Below are 16,377 nucleotides of genomic sequence, written 5' to 3'. Positions count from 1 at the left end.
GTACACACGGTCGGATGTTGCCTTAAAACAGCTAATTTGCATGTTTGTTGTCAAAAAGTCTGATCGTGTATATGGGCCTTAAGACAAAAAGAAAGAAAGAAAAAAAAAAATAAACAGACCAAAAAAAAAAAAAATGAGTCAGACTTCTTGATGGACCATTTGGTCTTTTTTCTGCTGTCACTCTTCTTTGTTTCTATGATTATTTGTGTCTGGGAGCTTTATGCAAGTCATGATGTGCAGAATTAAGTAAATACAAGACAGATATGAACAACCATTGTTTTTAATTGTTTCAATTTTTTTATTTACAATAATTGCCAAGAAAAAGTGTTTTATTTACGAATATAATTACAATGTTATAATCTCATAAAAAGTTTTCTTTAAAAGGATCAAAATCTACCAAAATAATCATTCGTTGCAATTTTCTTACAAGAGGTACCACTAGTAATTGAGAGAGCAGGACTTTAGCTGGAAGAAAAATGAAACAAGTCCATTAAAGTGGAACTCCAGCCAGAAATGTATTTGTTCAGGACAGAGGATGGAAAGGACTGTGACCTCTGTCAGGATTTTACGGCTGGTATTGACCTTACTGAGATTCCCCACACTTTTACTGTCAGTAAGGCCCCTTTCACACCGAGGCGGTTTTCAGGTGCTACAGCGCAAAAAATAGTGCCCGTGAAAAAACGGCCCCCTTCACTCCAGTGTGTGAAAGCCGGAGGGCTAAAAAAAGAAAAAAAAAAAGTTGTAATATACACTACATGCATGTTTATTCTGAAAAACCAATAAAGTCTTTATGGAAAAAAAACAAAAAAAGGCCAGAGGGCTTTCACACTGGAGCGGTGCGCTGGCAGGAAGGTGAAAAAAAGTCCTGCTAGCCGCATCTTTGGAGCAGTGTATTCACCGCTCCTAAACCCGCTCCTACCCATTGAAATCAATGAGGCAGCGCGGCTATACCGCCGCTGCAGTGGCACTTTGTGGGCGGTTTTAACCCTTTTTTGCCCGCTAGTGGGTCGGTTTTAACCTACGCTAAAACGACGGTAAAGCAGCGCTAAAAATATCGACGCTTTACTGTTGACACCAATCCCGCCCCAGTGTGAAAGGGGCCTAACACAATGGAAAAAAAATGTAATCCTTCCTGTAGAGACACAGACAGTAAGACCCCTTTCACACCAGGGCGTTTTGCAGGCGCTATAGCGTTAGAAATAGGGCCTGCAATCCGCCCTAAAGAAGCTGCACCATTGTGTGTAGTGTGAAAGCCCCGAGGGCTTTCACACTACAGCGGTGCGCTGGCAGGATGTCAGAAAAGAGTCCTGCCAGCAGCTTCTTTGGAGCGGTGAAGGAGCGGCGTGTTTACCGCTCCTCCACCGCTGCTCCCCATTGAAATCAATGGGGCAGCGCTGTAATACCGCCGGCAAAACACCGCTATTGCGGCATATTGCCGGCGGTTTTAACCCTTTCTCTGCCGCTAGCAGGGGTTTTTAACCCCGCTAGCGGCCGAAATGCGGCGCAAATCAGGCGGTAAAATGCTGCTATAAATAGCTGCATTTCACCACCGACGCAATGGGCGGTGTGGTGTGAAAGGGGTCTAATAAGAACCTGATAAAGATTAACATTTCCGTGCTCCATCCAAAAGAAAAAAAAAAATAAGTTGGAGTTCCATTAAAAAAAAAAAATCTAAGAACTTGTCTATTTCATAAAACAAACAAAAATCAATACCATGGAAAATTATTAAACGAGAAAATAATAATGAGATTAATTTTAAGCAGCAGTAGACAGGGGCTCCTAGCACCTGAACATCAGCTTATTCTACTTGTACTAGCTGATAGAAAATATAAGATACCTCAGTTTTTGATGGATCCATCAGTAAGGACCCTTTCACATAGGTGATCCATCCGATCAGGTCCACCATGCATTCCTATAGACCTGTGGGTGTACACAGACTTGTCATGGTTCTCCAGGGCTGAGATTATTATTATTATGGATTTGGTTATTATGGATTTATATAGCGCCGACAGTTTACGCAGCGCTTAACATCATAAGGACAGACGGTACAATTACAATTTAATACAGTAGGAATCCGAGAGATGAACTGATGTAGGCAAAAATAATCTTTAAAACAACTGGTAAAAGCTGGATTTGTAGCATGGCCACACGCGGCCTATCAACTGGACTGGCGTACCCACAGTAGGATCAACCATTTTACTGATTTTTTTTAATTCTTTATTTCCAGTCTCCAAAGTGTTACGTCGCGTACACATGATCGGACTTTCCGACAAAAAAAACGTGGATTTTTGTTGGAAGGTTGTCGGCTCCAACTTGTCTTGCATACACACAGTCACACAAATGTTGGCCAACAATTCCGAACATAGTGACGTACAAAATATACGCGATATCTCCATTACGAACGATAGTTTTACAAGACCGATTCTTACTTGATTCCGAGCGTGCATGGACTTTTGTTGAGATGGACTTGTGTAGACACGATCGGAAAGTCCACCAACAAACATTTTTTGGCGGAAAACTTGAGAACCTGCTAGCCAACATTTGTTGCCGGAAAGTCCGCCAACAAATGTCCGATGCAGCATACAAACAATCGGACTTACCACCAACAAGCTCACATCCAATATTTCCCTTTGGAAAATCCGATCGTGTGTACGCAGCGGTTTCAATCGGTTCTACATCTCTTTAAAGCAGTCCGATACTTTGCAAGAAGTATTCATTACCTAACCTTTTCTATTATTATTATTGGGTTATTCAAATGAGAGGTCTGCTTTTAAATCAAACAACAGGGCTTAAATAGTAAATGTGTGTCTTTTATTTGTCCATCAACTCCAGCTCCATCCAGGCACCTATCTACACTGAGAGTGCCCAGGTAGCTGGGCTATTTAACCACCAAATATCTTGGTACAGGTAAGCAGCATTACTAGACACACATGTCTATTATAGGAAAGTATATTATAGTTTTTTGATCGCTTTGTAACTTTTACACCATATTTTACAAACATTAAATGCCCCCATGACAGTGATTATACAAACCATTCTAGGCTTTCTATAAAAAGAAAAAGCCCAGCACTAGCTTCTTACTTTCTTACTGTCTTGGTCTACCTGAATATCCATAGAGGCCATATATGCTCAGAAGAATGGGGCAGGGTATGATAGTCTACATCTCAGGCTATTTACATCAAAGCTTTAAGACCCTTTTGTGAAAGAGGGGGGGGAGGTGGCCCAATGTCCCACCTGCCGGTTGCAAGTTTTGAATACGACATGTTCGTTCCACTGCTACACTGAGGGGTTGATTTACTAAAACTGGAGAGTGCAAGCTCTGGTGCAGCTCTGTATACAAACCAATCAGCTTCCTTTTTTTTTTTTAAAGCTTAAAAGGTGTTGTAAAGCTTTGTTTTTATTTTCTAAATAGGTTCCTTTAAGCTAGTGCATTGTTGGTTCACGAACCTTTTCCTTGGATTTCCCTTCTAAATGTTCTTTTTTTCTTTGTCTGAATTTCTCACTTCCTGTTTCTCCTCACTAAACTTCACACCATCATCCAAGTGGTGTTTAGTCAGCCAGAACAGCTTACTGAGGAGGAACAGGAAGTGAGAAATTCAGACCAAGAAAACAAAGAAAAAAAAACATTTAGAAGGGAAATGGAAGGAAAAGGTAAGTGAACCAACAATGCACTAGCTTAAAGGAACCTATTTAGAAAATAAAAAACAAACCTTTTAATTGAACAAGCTGAAGTTAGAATCGGATTGGTGCAATTGACTTTAATTATACCAACGGAATTCAAACTGGTGTGCTCCAGAGGCCCCTATGAACCTCACCTAATATCTACCATTTATAAAATTTTGCACACTACTCCCCCCATCACAGAGCAAACTCATTCTTATATGCTGAAATGGTCCTACATTTTAAACAGACCCATCTCATTACATGAATAGAAGGTAATTTGGGAGGCTACCTCCAAGGTAAGCTAGATGTGTGGCCCAGAGGCAAACCGCCTATAAAATGTTAATGTTCTGGTACAGGACCCCGGAATTCTTAATAAAACAGAAGCTGACAATCTCTGGGCAATGCTGGAGATGTGGCTTGTCCTTAGGCATTCACTATCACATATTTTGGGAATGCCCCATGATCACACCTTACTGGTCACAGGACCATGTTCTTCTGGGAAAAGTCCTGAGTATTCCCATACCTTATCAGCCTATACACCTCTTATTAGGCTTACCCCTTCCGAAAACGCCTTCATTTTATTAGCAGCTAAATGGGCTATTCCCTAGTGCTGGCTTGCCAATACCGCCCCTATTTTTACACAATTTCTGACGGCCATTGCGGACATCCGTAGAATGGAACGTATCACAGCTGTAATTGAAGACTCCCTTCCCAGTTTTGACACTATATGGGGGAAGTAGGATTCCTCCGAATATATAACTTAGAGAATTCACAAGTAGCTCTGAGTTAATGTGTTTGAAGAGCAAGATCCTCGATTAAACGAGTAGAAAACTACCAACCAGACTACCCTTAAACCTGATTCAATAGTTAACTTTTTTCCTTTACCATGATGTATATGTAACGTCTGATAATCATTTGACACATTATATTATTTTCCTTTATGCAAAATATTTATGATTATACCCCATTGAGATTATACCCCCTTTATTGACTTGATCATGTGAATATGTATGCCGTTCCTTTTTTTTTTTTTTTTAAATATTCAATAAACAATTTATATAAAAAAAAAAAAAAAAAAGAAGAGAATCTGATTGCACCAGATTTTGTACTCTCCAGTTTTATTAAATAAACCCCTATCAATGCACATTGTTATTCCTTAATATTCAATAATAAAGTTTAAAATACATACTATTTTATAGTACACCCTTGAATTATTTCTGCCTTGAAATTTGTTCTAAAGTACAGTTATCTTTTGATGGCACAATGTAGTCAAACATATATATTGTATTGTAGGGCACACATGGGCAGTCTTAGGAGAGTTGGTCAGATACTGGTTTGGATTTTAACTTTAGAATAAGACTGGAATATTCAGGAGAAACCCAAAATCCAAGTGTTACATTGTGGAAAATACTTACAACAACCAATGAGGTCCCATCTTTCATATGAAACTGAACAACAGCTCCACTTGTGCTCCAGCTTTTCCCATGCAAAACCGGAGACCACTGTAGAGACATCACGCCACCCAAGAAATCTTGATAAACCAATCACCTCTTCCTGTAATTATTGCACACCCAAGCTAAGATATCATTCAAAATTGTTATAATGATCTATATTGGACCACATTTGGTGCCTATGCAAGCGTAGAATGACTATATATATATATATATATATATATATATACACGAGGGTTCTTTAAAAAGTTTCCACTTTTTTTTTAACTTCATTGTATTAAGAATAAAAAAAAATTACATCACTCGTATTGAACTGCAAGGTCAGCCGGCTTGCCAGACCAGTAACCAGTGGCGGCCCATCAATTAGGGGCACCCGGGCGCTGCCCCCTCTCTCCATGCCACCCCCTATATGCATAATGGATAGATTCTTGCATAGCATGAATCTATCCATGACCGCCACGGCCACCCCCTATTCATGCGTCTGGCCCCTTTCAGGGCACCGGGTGCATCAATCACAGTGGCCAGGTTATTTTTTTTTTTTTAAGCACCTGATCAGAGGCTCTAATAGGCTTCAAAATAGGGTGGGCTTGGGTCGCAGAGAATGTGCTCTGATCCCACCCAGGTGTGTTACAACAGCGAATGATCATTCTCTGTTGAAACACGGATCCTCAATCCGGCCAATCAGAAGGGGGGGGGGGGGGCGTACTGTTTGCTGCCCTACCAAAAAAAAATGTTCCACCGCCCGCCACTGCTAGTCACATGACACTCTCAGACAACCAATTACTACCCCGTTTCTAATGAAAATAAAAAAGTGCAGAAACTTTTTGAAGACCCCTTTATATATTATATAAACTGCTAGTGTAAATCATCAGGCCTTAACACCCAGTCTATATACATGATTGTTACTACAGCCCATTTTACATATTTCAGTTGGGTAGTATGATAGATAGATTTCATACTACACACATCTATCTATCTATCTATCTATCTATCTATATATATATATATATATATATATATGTATGTATTTATAAGTAGTATGAAATCAATCTATCATACTACCCAACTGAAATATGTAAAATGGGCTGTAGTAACAATCATGTATATAGACTGGGTGTTGTTAAGGCCTGATTTACACATCAGTTTGGGGGGTAGCAAAACCATGTATTTGAGTCACATTTTTAACCATCCCTCAATTGCTCCTACTTGTGCTACAAATGCACCGTCCCGGGGTGTTCACATGCTGTGGCTGTGATGTTTTGCTTCACGGCAGGAATTATACCCTCTACTATGTTCCACAGTGCTACTGACCATGAACACAACCTATTTAAGTGAATGGGGCCCCACTGCAACCGTGCATAATGCATGTGGTTACGACGAGGTAGTGTAGCATTTAAGGGGATCCAGCATCTCCTCACCCATCTGTCTGAAGTATGATCCAAATGAGGATTGCTCTTCTGAGAGCAACGCTAGTATACCTTATAAACAATGTGTTTGATCTGCTTTGCCTGCAACATGAACAGCCCTTAAAAAAACCTGCTGCATCCACAGAAACACAAAGGGGTTGGTTTACTAAAACTGGAGAGTGCAAAATCTGGTGCAGCTCTGCATGGTAGCCAATCAGCTTCTAACTTCAGCTTGTTCAGTTAAGCTTTGACAAAAAAAAAAAAAAAAAACCTGAAAGCTGATTGGTTTCTATGCAGGGCTGTACCAGATTCTGCACTCTCCAGTTTTAGTAAATCAACCCCAAAGCAGCAGGTTCAGTGCTTGGTCGGTGGTGGTGGGGGGGTTGGGGTAGGGGTACTGAGCAGGGTCTTAACCTTTATTCCCTCAGCTTTAGGCAGTTACAGCAAGGGTGACAACACTACAGAGATTTCCCTGCAGAAAAAAGAGTCTTGTCACACTACCAATGGTAAGTGCCCATCCAATGGCTCTACTGACAGGATCAACAAGTATCTACATAATGTTCCAGGAGGTACTAAGAAAAACAGAGAATTCATTCCTATTGGTATGGGCAGCCTATGTCAGCCATGGTCCTACAGTATGACGACAGCTCTTCTTATAGAAGTGCAATTGAAGCATGCATCAAGCGCATGTCAAACTAGGTCCATCTCCATGAGTCCGTACATGAAGCTGGCAAAATGGTGGTGATGGCAATGATGTGATACTTTGTAACACTCAGCTGACTTTCAGTCCATTCATCCTATAGAATAAAACTACCATCTGTGATTATGTTGCCTTCTTTTGCCCAACATAGCAGCTTACATGGGGCAAGAGGGTGCATAGCATGGTGACAAAGCCAACTCCTTTTGCTCTGTCTGCGCTGGTGTGCTTTGACATAGAATGCCGAGTTTGTTACTAGGAGCTCTTTTATTTAATGCATATATAGTGTACATTTTTGTTTTGGCTATAGTGGTGTCCTTAAAGGTCCAATATTAAAGTGTATATATATCCAAAACTTTTTACTAAAGTGCTGGATAGATAAAGGAAGGGTTTAAACCTCTGTCAGTTTACTTTTCCCTGTCTGCGTCCCATTGGGGGGGGGGGGGGGATTCCCTTCACTTTCTGTGCCAATGACCTGACAAGAAGAGTAAAGCCCCAAAAAGTGGGGGAAATTCTGATTTTAGACAGCGGTCACTGGAAGAGTGAGGCATGATTAAGGCCTGATGGCTGAAACGCGTTGGGTTTTTGACTGTTGTTCACATGCAATAATAAAACAATGTTTTAGCTGACTTCCATGGAACCAGCCTTTCTCCCTTTTTTTTAATGGATTACATGGTGGTTTGCAGAGACTTTCCAGGCCGAGTGCCGTGTCCTTGAGGCTCATCAGGAATTACACAGGTAGTAGCTCGGACGCACCTGTAACCTATCCTAGCCTAGTTTTGGTGACATTTTATATTTCCTATCACTTCCTGTCTCTGTGACACTTTCTGCTAAAAGGTAAAAAATCTAAGTGGGGACACAGCCAGAAATAAAACGATAGGCCTTCTAACCCTCTCCCACACCATCCAAATAAACAAAAAAGTTTTGGGTATGCATATACTTTTTTTTTTTTTTTCCAAAACAAAAGATTTCATATAAAGATTAGCTTTAGGATCACACAAACAAAATCCACAGGCTCTTCCCATCATCCAAAGCGATTGCTATATACTATGAACATTCTGTGCTTCTGCCAGGCAAAGTGCATCAGAGTAGCACAGATCTATCAATCGTATATAACTGATTTAGAGCGAGCCTCTTCTATTGGGTTCATGAGACTGCTGGCATTAGCTTGTCTTTGAATAGAATGGCCTCCATGTGCCCGTCACCTCCACTGGTACAGCACATGGTGCGAAGGTCCGTGCCGTCAACAGTCTCTAGTGTCCCTGTGTGTTCTCAGGTGCCGTCATGCCACCAGTCCAAGTCGTGTGATCTTGGCAGAGAGGAAGGAATGAATGATGAATACGATGGGTTTCGGGCAACACTGGAGATCCAACTGCTGTGGAGACATAAGAAAGGTGGTTATGCAAAGCCAAATGGTTGTGTGGCTTCCGTTTATGTCAAAGATTCTGCTCAGGACATAAGCCGGGGCAAGAAAAAAAACTTCCTATGGGTACCTGTCATCACTGTAAACTTTACCTGATCTCTCTCTTGTTACCCCTCAGGTCACTCCTTCAGTCTCCTAACGTATCACTAATTTATTGACCCCACGTGCCCCTTCCCCTGACTTCTCTGTCAAGATCAATGGCACAACCATCAACTCGTTCCCCCCCCCACGCCAAGGATCTAGCTGAAATCCTTGACTCCGAACTTTCCTTTCGGCCCCGCATCCAATCACTTTGCAAACCTTGCCACCTATATCTCCGCAACATCTCCAAAATACACCCCTTTCTAACCAATGACCCCACAGAGCTCTTAATTCACTCCCTGGTCATCTCTCGCCTCGACTACTGCAACTCCCTCCTCATTGGCTTACCTCTACATAGTCCATCATGAATGCTGCTGCCAGACTCATCCACCTTACCAACCGCTCTGTGTCTGCTACTCCTCTCTGTCAATCTCTCCATTGGCTTCCACTCACCCAATGAATTCAGTTCAAAAGATTAACAACTTAAAAAGCCATCCACAATTCGGCTCCCATCTACATCACTAATCTAGTCTCAAAATACCAGCCAAATTGCTCTGTTCTTTCAACTCAAGACCTCCTGCTCTCTAGTTCCTTCATCACCTTCTCCCATGCTTACCTCCAGGACTTCTTCCGAGCCTCTCCTAGCCTCTGGAACTCCCGACCTTAATCTGCCCATCTCCTACTCAGTCCACTTTTAGATGATATACAAACAAACCCAAGGATAAACCGAGGAAAAAACCAAGCTTTACTTTACCACCAGCCCACAGACAAAACTTTTAGATGATCCCTGAAAACACTTCTCTGTAAAGAAGCCTATCCCACCTCCATCTAACTGTGCTTTTATTTTCTCCATCCAGCTCTACCCCCAAAGCTATTACTTTTTGTATCACTTGACCCTACCCTTTAGATTGTAATTAGATCTCTAATTCCTCCTGTATTGAATTGTATTGTAATTGTACTGTCTGTCCTAATGTTGTAAAGTGCCGCACATACTGTTGGTGCTATATAAACCCTGTATAATAATAATAATAATAAAAGGTCATTTTTGACATGGTAGTTACAGCCAACTTGCAATTTTTTATGGTCTTAGTACACAAAGATTTCTATGTTCTCTCCCAAGCAGCAAAAGAATATCACATAATGGAATCAGCAAACCAATTATGAGATAAGCTACATGCAACATATTGGGGAAATTTACTAAAACTGGAGCGTGTAAGACTTGGTTCAGTTGTGCATAGACAACGATCAGCTTCCAGCTTTTTTGCCAAAGCTTCTTTGAACAAGCTGAAGTTAGAAGCTCATTGGTTTCTATGCAGAGCTGCACCAGATTTTGCACTCTTCAGTTTTAGTAAATTACCACATCAAAGCAGTAAAGGTGTAACATTTTCAGGACCTCATCGCCAGGCATATAGGGGTCCTCCTTGGCTCAGAAACATTGCCCCTTTACTGCTATGATGTGATGATTCTAATAAATGTTTGGATGCTATTTTGAAGGGATGTCAGTGGGAGGAAGAGAGCCCCATCACTGGTGTCGGTGGAAGGAATAATGCCCCATCATTGGTATCACTGAGAGGAATAGTGCCCTGTCATTGGTGTCAGTGGAATAGTGTCCCATCACTGGTATGAGTGGAAGGAACAGTGCCCCATCACTGGTATGAATGGAAGGAACAGTGCCCCATCACTGGTATCAGTGGGAGGAATAGTGCCCATTCATTGGTATCAGTGAGAGGAATAGTGTCCCATCATTGGTATCAGTGGGAGGAATAGTGTCCCATTATTGGAATCATTGGAAGGAATAGCGCCCCATCATTGGAATCAGTGGGAGGAATAGTGCCCCATCATTGGTATCAGTGGGAGGAATAGTGCCCCATCACTGGTATCAGTGGGAGGAATAGTGCCCCATCATTGGAATCAGTGGAAGGAATAGTGCCCCATCATTGGAATCAATGGAAGGAATAGTGTCCCATCATTGGAATCAGTGGGAGGAATAGTGCCCCATCATTGGGGTCAGTGGGAGGAATAGTGCCCCATCATTGGGGTCAGTGGGAGGAATAGTGTCCCATCACTGGTATGAGTGGAAGGAACAGTGCCCCATCACTGGTATGAGTGGAAGGAACAGTGCCCCATCACTGGTATGAGTGGAAGGAATAGTGCCCCATCATTGGTATCAGTGGGAGGAATAGTGCCCCATCATTGGTATCAGTGGGAGGAATAGTGCCCCATCATTGGTATCAGTGGGAGGGAGGAATAGTGTCCCATCATTGGTATCAGTGGGAGGAATAGTGTCCCATCATTGGTATCAGGGGGAGGAATAGTGCCCCATCATTGGTATCAGGGGGAGGAATAGTGCCCCATCATTGGTATCAGGGGGAGGAATAGTGCCCCATCATTGGAATCAGGGGGAGGAATAGTGCCCCATCATTGGAATCAGGGGGAGGAATAGTGCCCCATCATTGGAATCAGTGGAAGTAATAGTGCCCCATCATTGGAACCAGTTGGAGGAATAGTGCCCCGTCATTGGCGTCAGTGGGAGGAATAGTGTCCCATCACTGGTATCAGTGGAAGGAATAGTGTCCCATCATTGGTATCAGTGGGAGGAATAATGCCCCATCATTGGTATCAGTGGGAGGAATAATGCCCCATCATTGGTATCAGTGGGAGGAATAGTGTCCCATCATTGGTATCAGTGGGAGGAATAATGCCCCATCATTGGTATCAGTGGGAGGAATAGAGTCCCATCATTGGTATCAGTGGGAGGAATAGTGCCCCATCATTGGTATCAGTGGGAGGAATAGAGTCCCATCATTGGTATCAGTGGGAAGAATAGTGTCCCATCCTTGAAACCCAGATTTAGAATACAAAATCTTCAGTTTTACTCCAATTATTTGATGCAAAAATGAACACACCCCACAACAAAAACTACTCCATCTAGTATATTGTATGACCTCCATGATTTGTAAGGACAGCACCAAGTCTTCTAGGCATGGAATGAACACGTTGGCGGCATATTGCAACATCTTTTTCCATTCTTCAAGAGCAACCTCCTTTAGAGCCTAGATGCTGGATGGAGAGCGATGCTCAACTTGTCTCTTCAGAATTCCCCATAGGCCTTCCCCGATTGGGTTCAGATCAGGACACATACTTGGCCACTTAATCACTTTAACCCTGTCCTTCTTCAGAAATGCAACAGTGGCCTTAGATGTGTCTCTTGGATCATTGTCATGTTAGAAAAGTGCAAGATGACCAAAGGCACAGAGTGATGGTCGCATCTTCTCTATAAAGCAGTACGTTTGTGAATTCATTATACCATCAATGAAATGCAGCTCCCCGACACCAGCAGCACAGAAGGACACTGCCACCATCATGTATCACTGTAGGCACCATGCATTTTTATTTGTACTCCTCACCTTTGCAACTCTATACAGTTTTGAAGCCTTCAGTTCCGAAAACATTTATTTTGGTCTCGTCACTCCAAAGTCCCAGAAGTCGCCTTCTTTTTTAGCATGACCCCTTTGCAAATCCTAGGTGGCATTTTGTGCATTGGGCTTTAGGAGAGGGTTCCTTTCTAAACAACATCCATGCATGCCATTCCTCCGCAGTGTACGCCGTATTGTGTCACAGGAAACAATCACCCCAGTTTGGCTTTCTACTTCTTTAGCTAACTGCAGTGAACTTGCATGGCGATTTCCTTCAACCCTTATCAGAAGACGCTCCGGTAGAGGCGTTAACTTATGTGGACGGCCTGGATATCTCTGAGATGGTTGCAGTTCCAGGTTTGTTAAAATTTCATATCACTTTTGCTACCGTATTCTGACTAATAAGTAAAGCTTTGCTGATCTTCTTGTATCCATCACCTTTCTTGTGTACAGAAATGATTTTCTTTCTCAGGCCTTGTGACATTTCTCTTCCATGTTGTGCCATTGTTGACAGCATGAAATGGGAAGGAGTTTTCTTTGTAAAGTAACGACCTTTTATAATCAACTGTCTGCTGGACACCTGTTTAATGAATAATTAGACTCACCTGTAGCCGAATTCTTGTTAATTAGGATTTTGTTGACGAAAATTTAGCTTTGCTCCTAAGACTTTTATTGGAGTGTATTCATTTTTGCAGCATTATTTTTTCCAAAGGTGTCCCAATGGGGAGATTTCCCCTTACTTCCTGTCTCAGAACCAAAACAGGAAGTGAGAGTAAATCCCTCTAAAGTAAGTGAGTTCTGGTTGTCACCAGGGCCACTAGAACTAGTGTCCCCATTGGAAGATACCCCCTCTGTTCCTGTTCTGGAGACAACCTAAAATGTTCGATTTTCTTTTACCTTCACTTTTGGTGATAATGGTAAACAGGCCTAAAGGAGAGGGGGAACACCAATAAAACGTGATAAGGTATTCTAATCCCTCTCCACTCTAGCCAAAACTAAAAAGAAAAATGTTGCCTTTAGTTATACGTCCACTTTTCTGCAAAAATCTATTAATTATTGTTTTATATGCTGCCATCATATCCCATGGCACTGTACAAAGTAGCAGATATAACAAGGGAAGGAAGTACAGATAATACTAGACATAAAATGTTCCAAAGACAAGTACCTATGACGGTCAGCTAAATGTAATAACCAGAAACAGAATACAGTTGTGCCCATATGAGCTTACAATCTACAGACATAAGGATCTGAAGCAGCATTAGGATACAGCTGTGATCACATGAGCTTACAATCTAGAGACATAAGGATATGAAGCAAGAAGTAAAGGTCAGAAAGATGTACAGTAGATAAGGTGACACCATGGGGTTGATTTACTAAACCTAGAGCGTGCAAAATCTGGTGCACCTCTGCATTGAAACCAATCAGCTTCCAGGTTTTTTGTTTTTTTTCTCAAAGCTTAACCACTTGCAGACCGGACCAATTTGCTGGTCAAAGACCATACCACTTTTTGCGATTCGGCACTGCGTCGCTTTAACTGACAATTGCGCGGTCGTGCGACGTGGCTCCCGAACAAAATTGACGTCCTTTTTTCCCACAAATAGAGCTTTCTTTTGGTGGTATTTGATCACCCCTGCGGTTTTTATTTTTTGCGCTATAAACAAAAATAGAGCGACAATTTTGAAAAAAACGCATTATTTTTTACTTTTTGTTATAATAAATATCCCCCAAAAATATATAAAAAAACATTTTTTTCACTCAGTTTAGGCCGATACGTATTCTTCCACATATTTTTGGTAAAAAAAAAATCGCAATAAGCGATTATTTATTGGTTTGCGCAAAAGTTATAGCGTTTACAAAATAGGGATAGTTTTATAGCATTTTTATTAATAATTTTTTATTATTTTTTTTACTAGTAATGGAGGCGATCAGCGATTTTTATTGTGACTGCGACATTGTGGGGGACCCATCGGACATTTTTGACACATTTTTGGGACCATTTTCATTTATACAGTAATCACTGCTATATAAATGCAGTGATTCCTGTGTAAATGACACTGGCAGTGAAAGGGTTAACCAGTGGGTGGCAGTGTAGGGGTTAAGTGTTCCTAGGGGTGTGTTACTAACTGTGGGGGGGTTGGGTTTTCATTTAGTGAACACTGATCTCTGCTCCAATCACATGGAGCAGAGATCAGCATCACTAGTTGCTAGGCAGAATGGAGAAATGTTGTTTACACGGCATTTCCTCCATTCGGCCGCTCCGTGAGACGATCGCGGGGATGCCCACGGCGATCGAGTCCGCGGGTCCCGCGACCGGACTCACGGGGGTCCCGACCAGCGCGGGAGCGTGCCGCCGGCGGCGCGCTCCCGATGGCAGGGCGGCATTGAATATTGGACGCACCTGTACGCCAATATGCCTGCCCGTGCCATTCTGTCGACGTACATCGTCGTGCACTGGTCGGGAAGTGGTTAATTGAACAAGCTGAAGTTAGAAGTTGATTGGCCACCATGCACAGCTGCATCAGATTTTGTACTCTCCAGTTTTAGTAAATCAACCCCATTGTGTATCTTGTAAGAGGAGAAGAAGAGATCAGACTGGTCTGAAGAGGTGAGTGTTCCCAAAGTCTTCAAGGGTTGGAAAGTGCTAAACAGCATATGGAGGGAAATTCCAGAGAAAGGAGAAGCCCCAAGTGTGGTAATGAATGAAGGCGCCAGACAATAGTTAATAAATTAAAATGAAACTTACAACGTCTCCATCCTTGCCGCCAAAGTCTAAAAATAGCATTTTGATGCCGTCATCTGAGGACATTTTTAGCTTTTCGTACGAGAATTGTTCTAAGATATTAGTGAAAGTACCATCGGGAGCCTGCGCGGCGATAGAGAATCCATGCTCGTAATTGATCACTAAGCGACAGTCTTGGTTCTTGTAAGAACACGCTGAAAGGCAGAGTAACAACATGTGAATTAGATCTCACAGTTCTGACTTCCATAACGGTATCACATTTTGGATATACTGTACAGAGGGAGTTTAAAGTCAAAAAGGTGCTTTTTTTTGGAGCAGAGTTTTTATGTTAGTAAGGCCCTTTCACACGAGTGGTCTGTCGGTTTTTCAGGTGGACCTGATTGGACCCTCCATTCTCCTCTATGGAGCAGCGAATGTAAATGGACTTGTGTCTGTGTACACTCGCCTCCCCCCAATCCAATCCGCCAAAACTAAATGGAAGGGGATCCAGTCCCTTCTGTCTGGGTGGATTGGATCAGAGGGCAGTCAGATGTAAACAGACAGGCGGACCCCATAGAGCAGAGTAGGCTGTGTCCGTGTCTGTTCTGTATACGCGGAGCGGACACTGACCTGTCATCTACCCGCTCTGCTCAGCAGGGGATCAGTGGACAAATACCTTGTTGAGAAATGTGAAAGTGGCCTTACAATGAAAATTCTAAACTGACCCTCTGCACACTGCTATAACCCCTTATATATTTTTGCAACTGATCCTTCTCTGGCCAACTGCATTACAGTGATTAATCTCTGGCCAACTGCATCAAAGCGATCCCTCTCTGGCCAACTCCATCAAAGTGATGCCTCTCTGTCCAACTCCATCAAAGTGATGCCTCTCTGTCCAACACCATCAAAGTGATGCCTCTCTGTCCAACTCCATCAAAGTGATGCCTCTCTGTCCAACTCCATCAAAGCGATCCCTCTCTGTCCAACTCCATCAAAGCGATCCCTCTCTGTTCAACTCCATCAAAGTGATCCCTCTCTGTTCAACTCCATCAAAGTGATCCCTCTCTGTCCAACTCCATCAAAGTGATGCCTCTCTGTCCAACTCCATCAAAGTGATGCCTCTCTGTCCAACTCCATCAAAGCGATCCCTCTCTGTCCAACTCCATCAAAGTGATCCCTCTCTGTTCAACTCCATCAAAGTGATGCCTCTCTGTCCAACTCCATCAAAGTGATGCCTCTCTGTCCAACTCCATCAAAGCGATCCCTCTCTGTCCAACTCCATCAAAGGGATCCCTCTCTGTTCAACTCCATCAAAGCGATCCCTCTCTGTCCAACTCCATCAAAGCGATCCCTCTCTGTCCAACTCCATCAAAGCGATCCCTCTCTGTCCAACTCCATCAAAGTGATCCCTCTCTGTCCAACTCCATCAAAGCGATCCCTCTCTGTCCAACTCCATCAAAGCGATCCCTCTCTGTCCAACTCCATCAAAGCGATGCCTCTCTGTCCAACTCCATCAAAGTG

At 42.6% G+C, this 16,377-nt stretch overlaps 1 protein-coding gene across 2 annotated transcripts in view; it reads right to left on the bottom strand.

Moving 5' to 3' along the window:
* Nucleotides 1-274: 274 nt before the first annotated feature.
* SNTB1 (syntrophin beta 1) overlaps nucleotides 275-16,377 on the bottom strand; it is a 237,519-nt gene continuing 221,416 nt past the window's right edge. Inside the window, exons 6-8 of one of the 2 annotated variants that reach the window (XR_013277708.1) lie at nucleotides 14,881-15,071; nucleotides 6,623-8,592; nucleotides 275-6,592 (exon numbers count right to left, since the gene is read on the bottom strand). Coding sequence is in view for 1 of the 2 variants with exons in the window: in XM_077493278.1 (XP_077349404.1) it covers nucleotides 8,500-8,592; nucleotides 14,881-15,071 (284 nt within the window). In the remaining variant the exon portion in view is untranslated. Of the gene's footprint in view, nucleotides 8,593-14,880; nucleotides 15,072-16,377 lie in introns of both variants that reach the window. The other variant, XM_077493278.1, reaches the window with a different exon arrangement.

Source organism: Lithobates pipiens, unplaced genomic scaffold (genome assembly GCF_037356315.1).
Source record: "Lithobates pipiens isolate NorthernLeopardFrog02 unplaced genomic scaffold, aLitPip1_a1.2 Scaffold_19, whole genome shotgun sequence".
Taxonomy (NCBI): domain Eukaryota; kingdom Metazoa; phylum Chordata; class Amphibia; order Anura; family Ranidae; genus Lithobates; species Lithobates pipiens.
The sequence above is the reverse complement of the archived record's forward strand: the minus strand, read 5'-3'. Positions and strand labels throughout refer to the sequence as shown.